Source organism: Heliangelus exortis, chromosome 10 (genome assembly GCF_036169615.1).
Source record: "Heliangelus exortis chromosome 10, bHelExo1.hap1, whole genome shotgun sequence".
NCBI classification, from domain to species: domain Eukaryota; kingdom Metazoa; phylum Chordata; class Aves; order Apodiformes; family Trochilidae; genus Heliangelus; species Heliangelus exortis.
This window is the reverse complement of record NC_092431.1, coordinates 994,510-1,006,774: the sequence shown is the minus strand read 5'-3', so window position 1 is coordinate 1,006,774 and position 12,265 is coordinate 994,510. Positions and strand designations below refer to the sequence as shown.

General features: G+C 47.0%; 1 protein-coding gene across 4 annotated transcripts in view; it reads left to right on the top strand.

Moving 5' to 3' along the window:
• Positions 1-12,265, top strand: part of EXOC6B (exocyst complex component 6B) — a 244,157-nt gene that overhangs the window by 171,245 nt on the left and 60,647 nt on the right. For all 4 annotated transcript variants that reach the window (XM_071753121.1, XM_071753120.1, XM_071753125.1 and 1 more), the window contains one exon: positions 6,178-6,319. In XM_071753121.1, coding sequence (XP_071609222.1) covers positions 6,178-6,319 — 142 coding nt within the window. The remainder of the gene's footprint in view (positions 1-6,177; positions 6,320-12,265) is intronic.

Below are 12,265 nucleotides of genomic sequence, written 5' to 3'. Positions count from 1 at the left end.
CCAAGAAAAATCAGGGCTACTTCATGTGCTTCTCGTGGGCTTCTCGTGTCCATGTGGAGGCTCATCCCGTGCAGGTTGTTGGTGTTGGAGCACCTCATTTTTCCTTTGCACTTCTTGTTGCAGGGTCTTGGTGGCTTTTTGAGAGGTGAATGAATGATCTTTGTGAAGATGTAAATGATGGGCATGGGAGGAGGAAAACACTGAGGAGCATCAAGGCTCTGCCTTGTCCCAGCCCACCCAGCAGGTCATCGTCCTCTCCCTGGGGTTGCCATGAATCTGTGTTGTTAATAAGGGTTCTGCAAAGCCAAGTAAATAGAATTAATTAATTAAGAGTTGGTCTCTTGATACCTACTCTGAAGCTGATACTTTGAGAGATGGATTTGATTTTCTGGGCTGTGTGGTGGTGTCTGACCACAGAGCATTTAATGAGGCTGATTGTGTCCTGGACAGACACTGCATTGCTTCTCCTTTATATTGAATGTAAAACTTAATAGAAAAATTAACTTCTCCTTTTGCTGATCTGTCCTGTTCCCAGTGATTTGACACTGGGGTTGTTGGTGTGTTTGAACTCCATGTGGTTGCTTTCCTCCTTGCACCAAACCCTTGCACCAAACCACAAAAAACCCAACCAAAAAACCTCACAAACCCCACTTTGCCAAAGTTGGGAATGGATTTTCTGGGCAGTTAATAAAAGGTTTGTTTGCTTTTTAAGTTAAACCTCTTAAACCCAACAGGGTCCTCGTTGTACACTTGTTTTCACTGCTTGGAAAGTGTTGTAGCTGGGTAATGCTTTGGGGTGTTTTGCCATCTTCAGCAACTGCAGAACAATTGTGTTGTTTTTGTTTTTTTTTAAAAAAAAGCAGGTTGAAAACTGTCAGGGTGGTGTTACGAACCTGGCAAATCAGGATGGCATGGGCAAGGCAGGAAATTTTCCTCTGAAGAGCTGGCAGAGGTGATTTACTGATTTTTTGCACATGTTGTAGTGAGATGTGGGGCTGCAGTGGTGCCAGCAGGGACAGGGCAGAGGCTCCTGGGGACATGCAAGGTGTGAAGTCTCCATCCATGTCTGCTCAGAAAGTATCTGCTGGGATTATTCATGGGTTTATCCTGCTTGTTGTTACTGAATAACGTTTCCATCTTCTTGAGAATATTCCTCTAGTGTTGCCTTATGAACTGGGGAAGTCAGCAGATTCAGTGTTGAAGTTAGTGGGAGAACTTGTGTTATTGGAAAGGGGGCATTTTAATATAGGGAGGAATTGCAACCTTTTGGCCCTCTGTTGTATGAAGTCCCTGGATTTGCATGTCTCACTGCACTTAGTCACATCAATGCCCATGCTTGTTGCAGAGAAGGAAATTCTGTTGCTAGCAAAAAAATATAAAAAAAAAAAATAAATTGGAAACTCTGAGATGATTTGAAACCTGTCAGGTTTTGCTTGTCATGGAAACACTGGATTAATTCCTTGACAAGTTGGAGGAAGTGTTCAATGGGGCTTTTGTTTGCATTTGGATGACCACATTGCACCTCTTTTTGGAAGCAGGGAGGCCTTGGTAGGTTCCTCCTTGGTGCAGCCAGAGGTGTTCCTTCAGGGTGGTGGGATGGGGCTCCTGGGACTTGGGTCTCTTTTGGGTCTTTCTGGTTGGTGGCCATTGGCAGCTGGTGCTACCACCATGGCTCTGGCAGCAGTCGATGGGTTCCCAGGAGCCCCCTCGCCCCCCGCCGTGAGGTTGGGTGGTGGCAGCCTCCTCCCGATGGCATGTTGAGATTAATGGGTGTTTATTTTAACAACCATTCCGTTTCAGTAGCTTTTAATGAGTCCTTTGATAGCCAGTTCCTTAATTACCCAGGCAGCCTCTCGGCGTTTCCTCCCCCTAATTGTTAACATATTGGGGAGTTTCAGACAAACGCTACCGGGAGCGGGGCCGGCTCCACAGCCTCCACGCTGCCCTCCCCTTGGGAGCTGCCTGTCCTCTGGGGAACCTGGAGGCTTCAAGGATGAAACAGAGATGAAGAGAGAGGATTTCATGGCTGATCTCCTCAAGTGTGGTTGAGTTGGTGGGGTCCAAGGGGAAAAGTAGCTCATGGTGATGTGTGTGAGGGTGCTGAGCCCCAGGGTGCCCCCAGAAGCTGTGGCTGCCCCATCCCTGGCAGTGCTGAAGGTTGGATGGGGCTTGGAGCACCCTGGGCTGGTGGGAGGTGTCCCTGCCCATGGCAGGGGTTTGGAACTGAATGAGCTTTAAAGTCTCTTCCAACCCAAACTGTTTTACAATTCTTTGATGTACTCTGCTAGGTGCCCCTTGGTTTGTGTCTTTGTGAGAGCTTCAGAGCTTCTGCCCATTCACTGGTTGGCAAGGCCACGAGAAACTTCTCCCTTGAGCTCTCACCAGTGACCCCCATTCCTCTCCACACAAATCCAGTTCATTTGGAATGAGGTTTGCAAAAGCCTTGAATGAAAGAGCGATGCTGTAGAGCTGTTCCTGGGATCTTTCATGGGATTTTAAGCTCTTCAGGTTTCTGTCAAGTTGGTAAACGAGCTATCAGTGACTTTGAAGTGTCTTTTCCCTTCTATTTTGGAGGCAGCTCAGGTCACAGTCGGCTTCTTCCTCTCCAGGTCACATCTTGCATTTTAGATAAATTGTTCCTGGGCTGGATGGGACGGCCACGTTCAGACAGAGCATTTCTGAGAGACAGGCAGGGACCGAGCTGGGTTGGAGTCACAGGACATAACCCTGTGATTTCTTGCATCTCTGGCACAAGGAGAGCCTCTGGGAGTGCCCCTGGTTCCACCAGGTGCTTGCAAAAATCACCAGGGTAATTAGCAGGAGGTCCGGGCTGTCCCGGTTGAACGCGGCGGCTCCTCTGAACCGCCGGGTTTTCTAGGAGCAGCAATGTCTGGGGATGACATCTCAGAGGCATCCAGCTCCATCTCCATGCCAAGGCACATGTCCCAACACCACTGCCGTGGGTGGTGCAGTTAATGATTTTGGGAAAGGGGGGGGGTGAGGCTGGTGGAAAAGGCGTCTGTCACGGGCTCGGCTCCGCGGGGGCGAGCGGGGGCTTTTTGCCTTGCGGCTCTCTGGGGAAGCTGAAAAAATGAAGCAGGCAGGGGGAAAAACAAAACCAAAATAAAAAAAAAAACAACCCAACGTTGTGAAGTGAACCTTAGTGGTAAATAAGTGCCAAGGAACCGAGATGGGCACATTGAGGTCTGAGGACGTGCTCGGTATCTGCCAGCGCACAGCCCGAGCTGCCCCGAGATTGAATGCAAACTCCCCCTCTTCACTTGCAGCAGCAGCTTATTAGCTGTGACAGATCAGTGGTGCTGGTTTCTCTCCTGTCAACAGTAGCTGCTTATCAAGCAGATATCCCACAGCATTTCTGGGCAAATAGTCTAAAATTGATGTTCACAAACCATCGCTGATCTTCCAAGTGCTGTAAGTGGGCATCTGGTGAGCTGAGTGCAGGCACGGGGCAGAAGAGGGTTAGGTTCAGTCTCATTTATAAGGTTTAGGCTCAGTTTTATTTCTAAAATTAGGTTTGGTCTTATAAATAAGACTTAAAATCATAAATTTTGGAAGGGTTTTAAATCTTGATGCCCTGAGTGAGCTGCTGGTTGTCCCTGGCCATCCCTGGTCTTTTTTCTAACCAGATGTGTAGGACAGTGTTTTAAATCCTTTTGGAATCTCCCAACTCTCTAATAGTCAATATAAGGAAAAATGGCTTTAAAACCTTAAAATTTTTTTAAAATGCTTAAATGCTTAAAATGCTTAAAAAATGCTTAAAAGGCAGGAAAAATACCTGTATATAACACTTTTGTCTTTCATCCTCTAATACTGGATCTGAACTGTCAGGCATTTGTGTGTTCTTAAATCTAAGATGAAAGACCCAATCTTTTTTAAGGCAGAATGTTTTGAGGTGTTTAAACCTTAACAATAACAGAAATAAAAGGTCGGGTTCTCAGCTGGTGTGAGAGGTCTCAGCTTCAGATTTTTCAAAGCTGTAGTGCACATTTCCACCTGGAAAAAAAAATAAAAATGTTTTGGGCCTGGCCAAAACCCATGTGGAAAAGGCAAGAGGAAGGGAGGTTGAGCCAGGAGCTGCTCCTGAGCTTGTTGGTTGGATCCCCTTTACCCTTCACTGCAAGGAGCCACGGTAGAAAATACTCAGAGTGAATGTCCTAAAGCACCACTTAGGCATTGCTTTCGGGGTGAAGGCTCAGCAGAGCTGTTGGGCTGTCAAGGCCTGATGATTAAATTAGTTTTTCCATCCCGTCCTCCTCGCGTTCAGCTGATTAACTTGACATTTCATCTCAATTATTTGCTCTTCTTCACGCCCTCCCGGTGTCGCTTGTCACTCACTCTTTATTCGGGCAAGTCTGGCCCAAATGTGTGCAGAGGAATGTGTGAGAGGGGCAGGCGTGTTTGCTGGGGCTGCTGGAGGGGTAGGTAACCCTTTAGATCCCTCCACGTGTGTTGATCTGACCCTTGCTTGGCATGTAAGAGGTCTGGTCCCCTTAAACTTACGTCAACGGGGCAGAAAACCTTCTTGGTTTTTTTTTTCTTTTTCCTTTTCATCTGGGGCTGAGCATCTCCAAGGCTTCTGCAAGGGCTGCAGCTCCCTACACAATCTTCTGCTGGTGTGCAAGCATGAGCTACACGTTGGGATTTTTCCTGTGCTCTTCCAAGATGTGTAAGGGAGTTCTGTCCCTCACGCCCAGCATGGCTGAGGGTCCCAGAGCGTGGCTGCAGAACTTTGTTTTTTCTCGTCCTCTGCTTCCATCTGGGTCCTTCTGCTCAAGAACACGGTGAAACTACTCGGTCAAAGCAAAAACTGAAGTGTCTGTAGGAAGTAATGAAGAAAAATCACAGTCAGGTAGCAACGTGCTTCCCACCGCGCTCAGGGATGAGGAATTGGCATCAGCAATGTTTTAAATAACCAAATGTGTCAGAAGGGCACAAGTGAATGATGAAAAGCGAAAAAAAAGAGAAAGAAAGCAAGCTCGAAGGCTCTGCTAAACTTTATGGTTGCCATGCTTCATCTTAATTTTAGTGCAGGTGTTTGTTTGGAGGTGAGTAATGAATGCTCCTGGAGCCTGGGAACGGCAGGGAAGGCTGGAGATGGAATACCTGCCCTATAATGCATTGGTCTGAGCTTTCCTTTTTAAATAAAAAATGTGGGGTTTTTTTCCCCTCCTGCTGAAGTTGAATCTGGCCTGAAGATCCAAAACAGTTTTGCAAAAGCTGGTAAGAAAAACTTCCCAGCACACGCATCAAACATTTGCCATGCCATGGTAATGAAACCTGTGATATTCCACTTCAAACACCCCGTAACCCCTCTGCTTTAATCCCAGTTTAAATACAATTTGTAAAGTGCTTGTAAGTATCTATGAGATGGCCTTAGCCACTCCTTGCTTGCAAGAAAGCGTGTTAAAGTCTTTTGTGTGCATTTGAAAACATAATCTGCTGCTGAAGCTGTCTCCCTCGGCTTTAGTAAAGCTTTTGACACCATTTCCCACAGCATTCTGCTGGAGAAACTGGCTGCTCATGGCTTCAGATGCTGGAGGATTTGCTGGGCAAAAAACCTGGCTGGCTGGCCAGGCCTGAAGGGTTGAGGTGAATGGGGTTAAATGCAGGTGGTGTGGGTCACCAGTGGTGTCCCCAGGGCTCAGTGTTGGGTCCAGTTCTGGTTGATCAGGATGAGGGGATCAAATGAACCCTCGGCCAGTTTGGAGGTGACACCAGGCTGGGTGGGAGTGCTGATCTGGCTGAGGGTAGGAAGGGTCCAGAGGGATCTGGACCAGCTGGATGGATGGGCTGTGGCCAATCCTTTTGAGGTTCAGTGAGGCCAAGTGTTGGGTCCTGCAGTCGGGTGACAAGAACCCCAGGTAACTCTCCAGGCTTGGGGCAGAGCAGCTGGAAAGTGCCCATTGGAAAAGGACCTGGGGGCGTTGGTCAGCAGAGGCTGAATACGAGCCAGGTGTGTGCCCAGGTGGCCAAGGAGGCCACCAGCATCCTGGCTTGTGCTGTGGCCAGGAGGAGCAGGGCAGGGAGCATCCCTGGGCTGGGCACTGCTGAGGCTGCACCCCCAATCCTGGGGTCACTTCTGGGCCCATCAGGACCAGAAGGACATTGATGTTTTTGGGCTCCATGGCCTTATGAAGTGTCCCTTTTGTCTTGCAGGGGAAGGTGGCCCAGACAGCCTGCATGTCAGCCTGCAAACACCTCTCCACCTCCCTGATGCAGCTGCTGCTGGAAGCTGAAGTGCGGCAGCTGACGCTGGGAGCCTTGCAGCAGTTCAACCTGGACGTGGAGGAGTGTGAACGTAAGATGCAAAAACATCTCCTTCCCCAACTCTCCTTCTGCCCATCTGGGTGTTGAGACCCGAGGCAGGGCTTTGGGTGATGTGGTTGGGACTGGTGAACACCTGCAGAGCTTGCTGGGAGTGTCCGTGAGGACACTTGGCAATATCTTCAGGAGAGAAGAAAGCCAACAAATTTGAAGAGGTCAAGGCTTTACTCTTCCTTTTTGTCTTTAATGCCACCTTGATGCTTTCCAGACCATCCTCTGCTTTTGGAGATGAAGTGTTTTAATAACAGGAGGGATTAGAGTGGGTAGAACATGATGAGGACTAACAAAGATCAGTTTACTTGGGGCTGTTTTTGAAAACAACAACTGGTTTATGTACTTAAGAGGCTGTGGTCCTGTCCTGACCTTAGCTGTTTGTCCTCTCTGTCTGCTGCAAGGAATTTTTTCTCAAAGTAAAACTTTTTAGCAAAGGTTATAGAAAAGAGATGTCTCATAAATTCCAAGGAGGGTGACAAAGATGGTCAGAGGGCTGGAGCAGCTCTGCTCTGTGCCAGGCTGAGAGAGTTGGGGGTGTTCAGCCTGGAGAAGAGAAGAATCCAATGCGGAGACCTCAGAGAACCTTCCAGTGCCTGAAGGGGCTCCAGGAAAGCTGGGGAGGGACTTGGGACAAGGGCCTGGAGGGATGGGACAAGAGGGAATGGTTTTAAACTGAATTAAAACCTTGGGAAGGAATTCTTTTGTGTGAGGGTGCTGAGCCCCTGGTTGCCCCCAGAAGCTGTGGCTGCCCCATCCCTGGCAGTGTTGAAGGTTGGATGGGGCTTGGAGCACCCTGGGCTGGTGGGAGGTGTCCCTGACCATGGCAGGGGGTTGGGAGTGGGTGATCATTAAGGTCCCTTCCAACCCCAAACCATTTGATGATTCTGTGGTTCTATGAAAACTGCATCTGCTCAGAGGTGTGTGTGGAGCTGCCAACACCATGGCTTTTCATTTCATCTACTTTACACCCAAATAAGCTCTGAAATCCTAAGATTTCCCTCAAATTGCCTGTTACCCCATTCAGCAGGATTAAGAATATCTAGCACAAAGTGTCAAAATGCTTTTTTTTTCCTTCCTGTTTTTATAATTGAAGCCACAGCAGGGAAAGCACAGTTCTGTGTAGAACCTCTTCTCCTTATAGGGTGGATGGATTTATTGTTGGGATTTATACTGGGCTGGCTTAGTGACTGTGGCTACAGAAATCACCACGTCTGGTAGATTTGATAAAGAGTTCAGGAAACCTTGGTAAAGTATTTTAGGGATTTTTTTTTTCTTTTCAAATACCCATTGGTTTGGCTTTCCTCAGTTGTGATGAAGACTGGGACTTCTTCTAGTTCAGCTGCAGCCATCAACAGTGAGATTAAATTTATATCTGTGAAAGATCACCCAATAAGTCTTTTTTTGGTGTGCGTAGGGAGTATATTTGAATTTTTTAATGTCCTTTTGCTAATTCCCAGCACTCGGTTGAGTAGCCTGGGAGAAGGATCCCTGCTTAATGAATCAGATCCATGATTTGCAGCAATATCAGATGTCATCATGCAAGCAACGCCTTATTTTTCTTCCAGAAGCTCCTTCAGCCCTAAGTTGTGGCTAATTTGTGTCCCATCAGCACATCAGGGCTGCCTCAGCAGCAGCTGTGTTCCCAGTCGGTGTCTGCCAAGGGACAGGTGGTGTTGCTGGGAATAATGGGAAGCATTTGTCATCAATAATAGTTTCCTTCTTTTTATTTTGGCTGCCAGCAGCCTCGTAGCCCTGCAGTTTTCCGCCCCGTCGGTAACGTGGGTCACTGAGCAGCATCTCTTCCCTAAAAGCTGCTAAGTAAAAGGGATGGCATTTCATATTGGCTTGAAAAGCACGATTCCTGAAATTCCAGCCGTTGGGTGAGACAAAACCTGGAGCACTCAGACATTCAAGAGCAGGTGACGCCAACCTGAGCAGCGGGGCCGCCCACCCGCTCTCCCCCCCAGCCCGAGGTGCCAGGGGGCAGGGGGATGGAGACTGATGCTGGTGCTGTAACCTTCCTATCCATCACTGTCAGCCCCCAGATCCCTACACCCAGACAAAGTCTTTTTCTTCCATTTCGGCAGCAAAAAAAAGAGCTCCCCAGGGCTTTGTCTGGTGGCTTTGCTGACACCGGGGAGAGTTGTTAGTTCTGTTTTGGAAAAGGAAAGCATTGGGGTTTTAATTTTAGGGTAAGACAGTCCTGAGAGTGAATCGGTGTGTTCACAAAGTATGTTTCCATTTCCCCCCCTTTGTCTTTATTTTTTTTTTCATTTTTTAAATCTTTCACCTGAAAGCACAGGTGTGAATCTCAGCATCCTTATCACACCAGCTGCATGTTTGACTTTATGTCTCTGCCTCCAGCCCTCCTCCTTTCCCCAGATCCCCAAGTCTTTCCCAGTTTAACAGCTTAATCATGTACTTATCATATTAAAATGGGATTTTATAGCTTTTTGGAGCACTTCCAGTGAGTTCTGTGATGTGGGAACGGGGCTTTGGAGTTTCAGTCCCGGAGCTTATTAGGCTTTTGTTTAAGTCTCTTGTGAATGCCAAAGGTATAAGCTGGTTAAGAGAGTGGGGAGGCAAATTAATAAAGGTTCATTAAACATGGTTTGAAGGTGGTGCAGATAATTTGCTCTCTATCAGAGTAGCTATAATGCTTATTAATAGAAAATGTGTTTATATACACCATAGATAACAACCATAGAGGTGAAAACCATTACGGTTTAGACTTAAAACAAAACACCGGTAAATTAATTTTCCAGGCTTGTGGCTTCAGAAAATATTTCCTGAATTTATAAATAAGTTGCTAACCCATCAGCCTAAAAAGGGAATGGCTGCCTGAACCCTTGCATCAGACAGGGCTTGGCAGCAGGCACAAGCACGAGGAGAAGCACGAGGTCGTGATGGGACCCCTTGCCTCTTTCCCCCCCTCCGTAGAAACGTGCTTGTTTTGCATGTTCAAAGCACTTGGATATACAGTTTATTAATTTTATGAGCTTCAAAAAGAAAGCTTTCAGAGGACTGGGGAGAAGTAGTAAATTAAATAAACATCAGGAGCCAAAGCCTGCCCGTCCTGGTCGTATGAATAGTCCCGTAATACGTCAGCAGCCGTTTTGGTGCGAAAGAGAGAAGAAAGAGTAGAGCTCCAAGGTTGTAAAAATCCCATTAGGCTGCCTGGGATGTCAGAAACCTGGGAAAAATGTGGGCTCTTTTCCAGGGGCATTATCCCCCCCCGTGAGACCATGGAGTTGGAGCCTCCATCTGCACAAAGACCTAGAGCAGATGGAAGACAGTGGTCTTGCCCCTCGAGGTGGATGTTCTCTTTTTTCCCCAGCAAAAAGCTGGTTGCTGAGATGTGTGTTAAGAGTAAAGTCTTTTTGTTCAGGTTTACAAAGCACAGCTGATGTCCAGGGAAGGGCAAAAAGGCATTTTTAAAACACCTCCTTGCTGGGCAGGTATCAGTTGTGACTCTTGTTCATCTTGCTTGGCTTTATGTAGCTCTGGTTTTATGCAGTCAAGAGAGATTCTCTCACCTCTTTTTTTCAACCTGGAGTGAAATAAGGCCTGGAGGTTAAATGACTTGCCCAGAAAGACACAGTAGGACACGTCTAATTATGTCTCAATTTAGGAGCCAGTTCTGGCTCCAGCCCAACAATCCAACTTGAAAAGAGAAAAAAAAAAAAAAAATCAACAAACCCCAACAACTCTGGAGAGGAAAAGAAAAAACCAACCCAAACCCAACACATATATTCCTGTGAACCTGTAAATAGAGGAGGTGATGCTTTTTTCAGAGCAGGCATTTGCTTTTCCAAAAAGGTTTACTGTCTTCCAGAATGGTTCTGAAACCCAAGATTTAACAGTACATGCAACGTGGTTTTGGTCATTGCTGTGTGCCTTGCAACCCAGTTCCCTGCATTGCTCATTTATGGACCTCCTGGTCCTAAAATATGTGTATTTTTCCCCTTCTACTTTATCTCAAAGGTGGAAACCCAGTGTAATAATGCAATTTTGGAGTCTGCAACCAAAAAAAAAAGCAAAAAAAAGAAAAGGAGGCTGCCCTTGCTCAGATAAAAGTGTTTCCCGTCTACGTAACCAGTTCCAGCAGTGGCTGGGGCAGATTGTTTTTATGATACACAAATCATAAAATAAGCAGGGTCTGTAATCTCTAAAGTTTTTAAACTGCTGCTTTATGAGAAATTAAAAAACCTGTAAAAATTATATTTAAAATTTCATTAAAATCCCCATTTTTGGTCAGCCCACTCCTAGGTGCAGTGGGTAAGAAACACAGATGACTCCTTTGGTTTGAGGAATGAACTTCTCTGGGAATGGTGTGGGTGAAGCAAAAGCTCAGTATGGAAATTGGAATCTTCTGTTTGTTCCTCTTCTTTCAGTTCCTCCCCATCACCTTCATCTCCTTGGGAGCTTCTCCAGTCCACACAGAGCTTTGCTCTGGAGGACACTCAGGGTGTCATTTTGTGCCTCTGGGTAAGGTCCTGTCACTTGGTTTGTCTAAAATCTTCCAGTCTTGTCTAAAGTCTTCCAAGGGCTTGGCTAAGGAAGGTGCCTTGGAGACCTCTGTTCTTCACAGATACCAAATCTTGTTCGTGGCCGAAGCGACCGCTAGCGAGTTGTCTGGGTTCCCCTTGCCAGGAGCTGCTGGAACCTCCATCCCACAGCTCTCCTGTCACAAATTCGGTCTGGGTTGTGTAATGGAGAGAAAATGTTCCCCTCGAGACGATGTTTTTGAGGAATGGAGTCTCCAGCTGTGTTTGTTTGAACCCCACAATACACGCAGGGCTCGGTCCCCGCGTGCGTGGCCGCGTTCAGAGGGAGATTCCCCCCTTCTGTAGAATTAATTTACAGTGGATGTCTCTTTTCTGCTGGGCGTTTGAACTCTTTATTCTTTGTTCATTGTAAAGGGCTTAACGGTTCCTGTTCCCTGATTCTTTCATCACTGAAATGTTTTGGAAGGGAGGTTAGAGTCCCCCTGTGACCTGCCCTGGGTGGCCCAAGCCTGTAGACCTTGCAAAGACATTACTTTTTTGGCCTGAACACAAGTCTCTCAAACCTTTAGCCTGGCTAAATGCTTTGTACAAACAGCCGCATACTGATCTGCTCTATTCTCTTGTGATTTTCTGCTCAAGGGGCTGTACTGTAGGTGGCTTGCTCTGTTTGCCACTTGCCTTGGTAGTGGAGACAGAAAACAAACCAACCCGACAGTGCTGAGGCCAGCACTGTGCTCGGGCGTCCCGAGAAAATTATCCTGAAATCTGGTTGAAGAGATTAAAACCAAGAAGAACTGGCTGTGTCTTTCCTCTAAAGCTCTGTTCTCTTCTTTGTTTCTTTCCTTCCCCCCCCTTGCCCCCTTGCAAGACTTTGTTCATTCCTCCTTCAAAATAAGGTTGTGGCATTGGTATGTAAAATGTGACCTACGATTACAGAAGGTGCTGCTATTTGTGTAACAACCGTGGGCTGAAGCATTGCATTCATTCCTCTTGGGGCTCCTTAGCAGCTTTCTTCAAGCCCCTGAGCCCTATTTTTGCTCTCATTTCTTCTGGGATACAAAGAATATGATCTCAGACGTCATTTTGCTGCTGGGACGTCGGGTGCATTGTTAATTCTGTAGAGTCTCCAGTCCCTTCTGTTGAGGAGAAATGCTCTTCAAGCAAAGGTTGGTTCCAATGTGATGCCCATGTGGGAATTTGGGGTGTTAAAGGGCAGCATCACTCCAAAACTCTCCCAGCCATCCTCCTGGATGGTTCTTTAGTAAGAGGCAGCAAAAGGTGAGCTGCTGAGGAGCAGCCGTGCCCTGGGATGAAATCTGTCAGGGGTTGCTCAGATGATAAATTCACAAGTCCTGTGAAAATATTCAAGACCCAGTCACAGACATTTTCTCATGAGGATTTGAAATTTACGCAGTTGG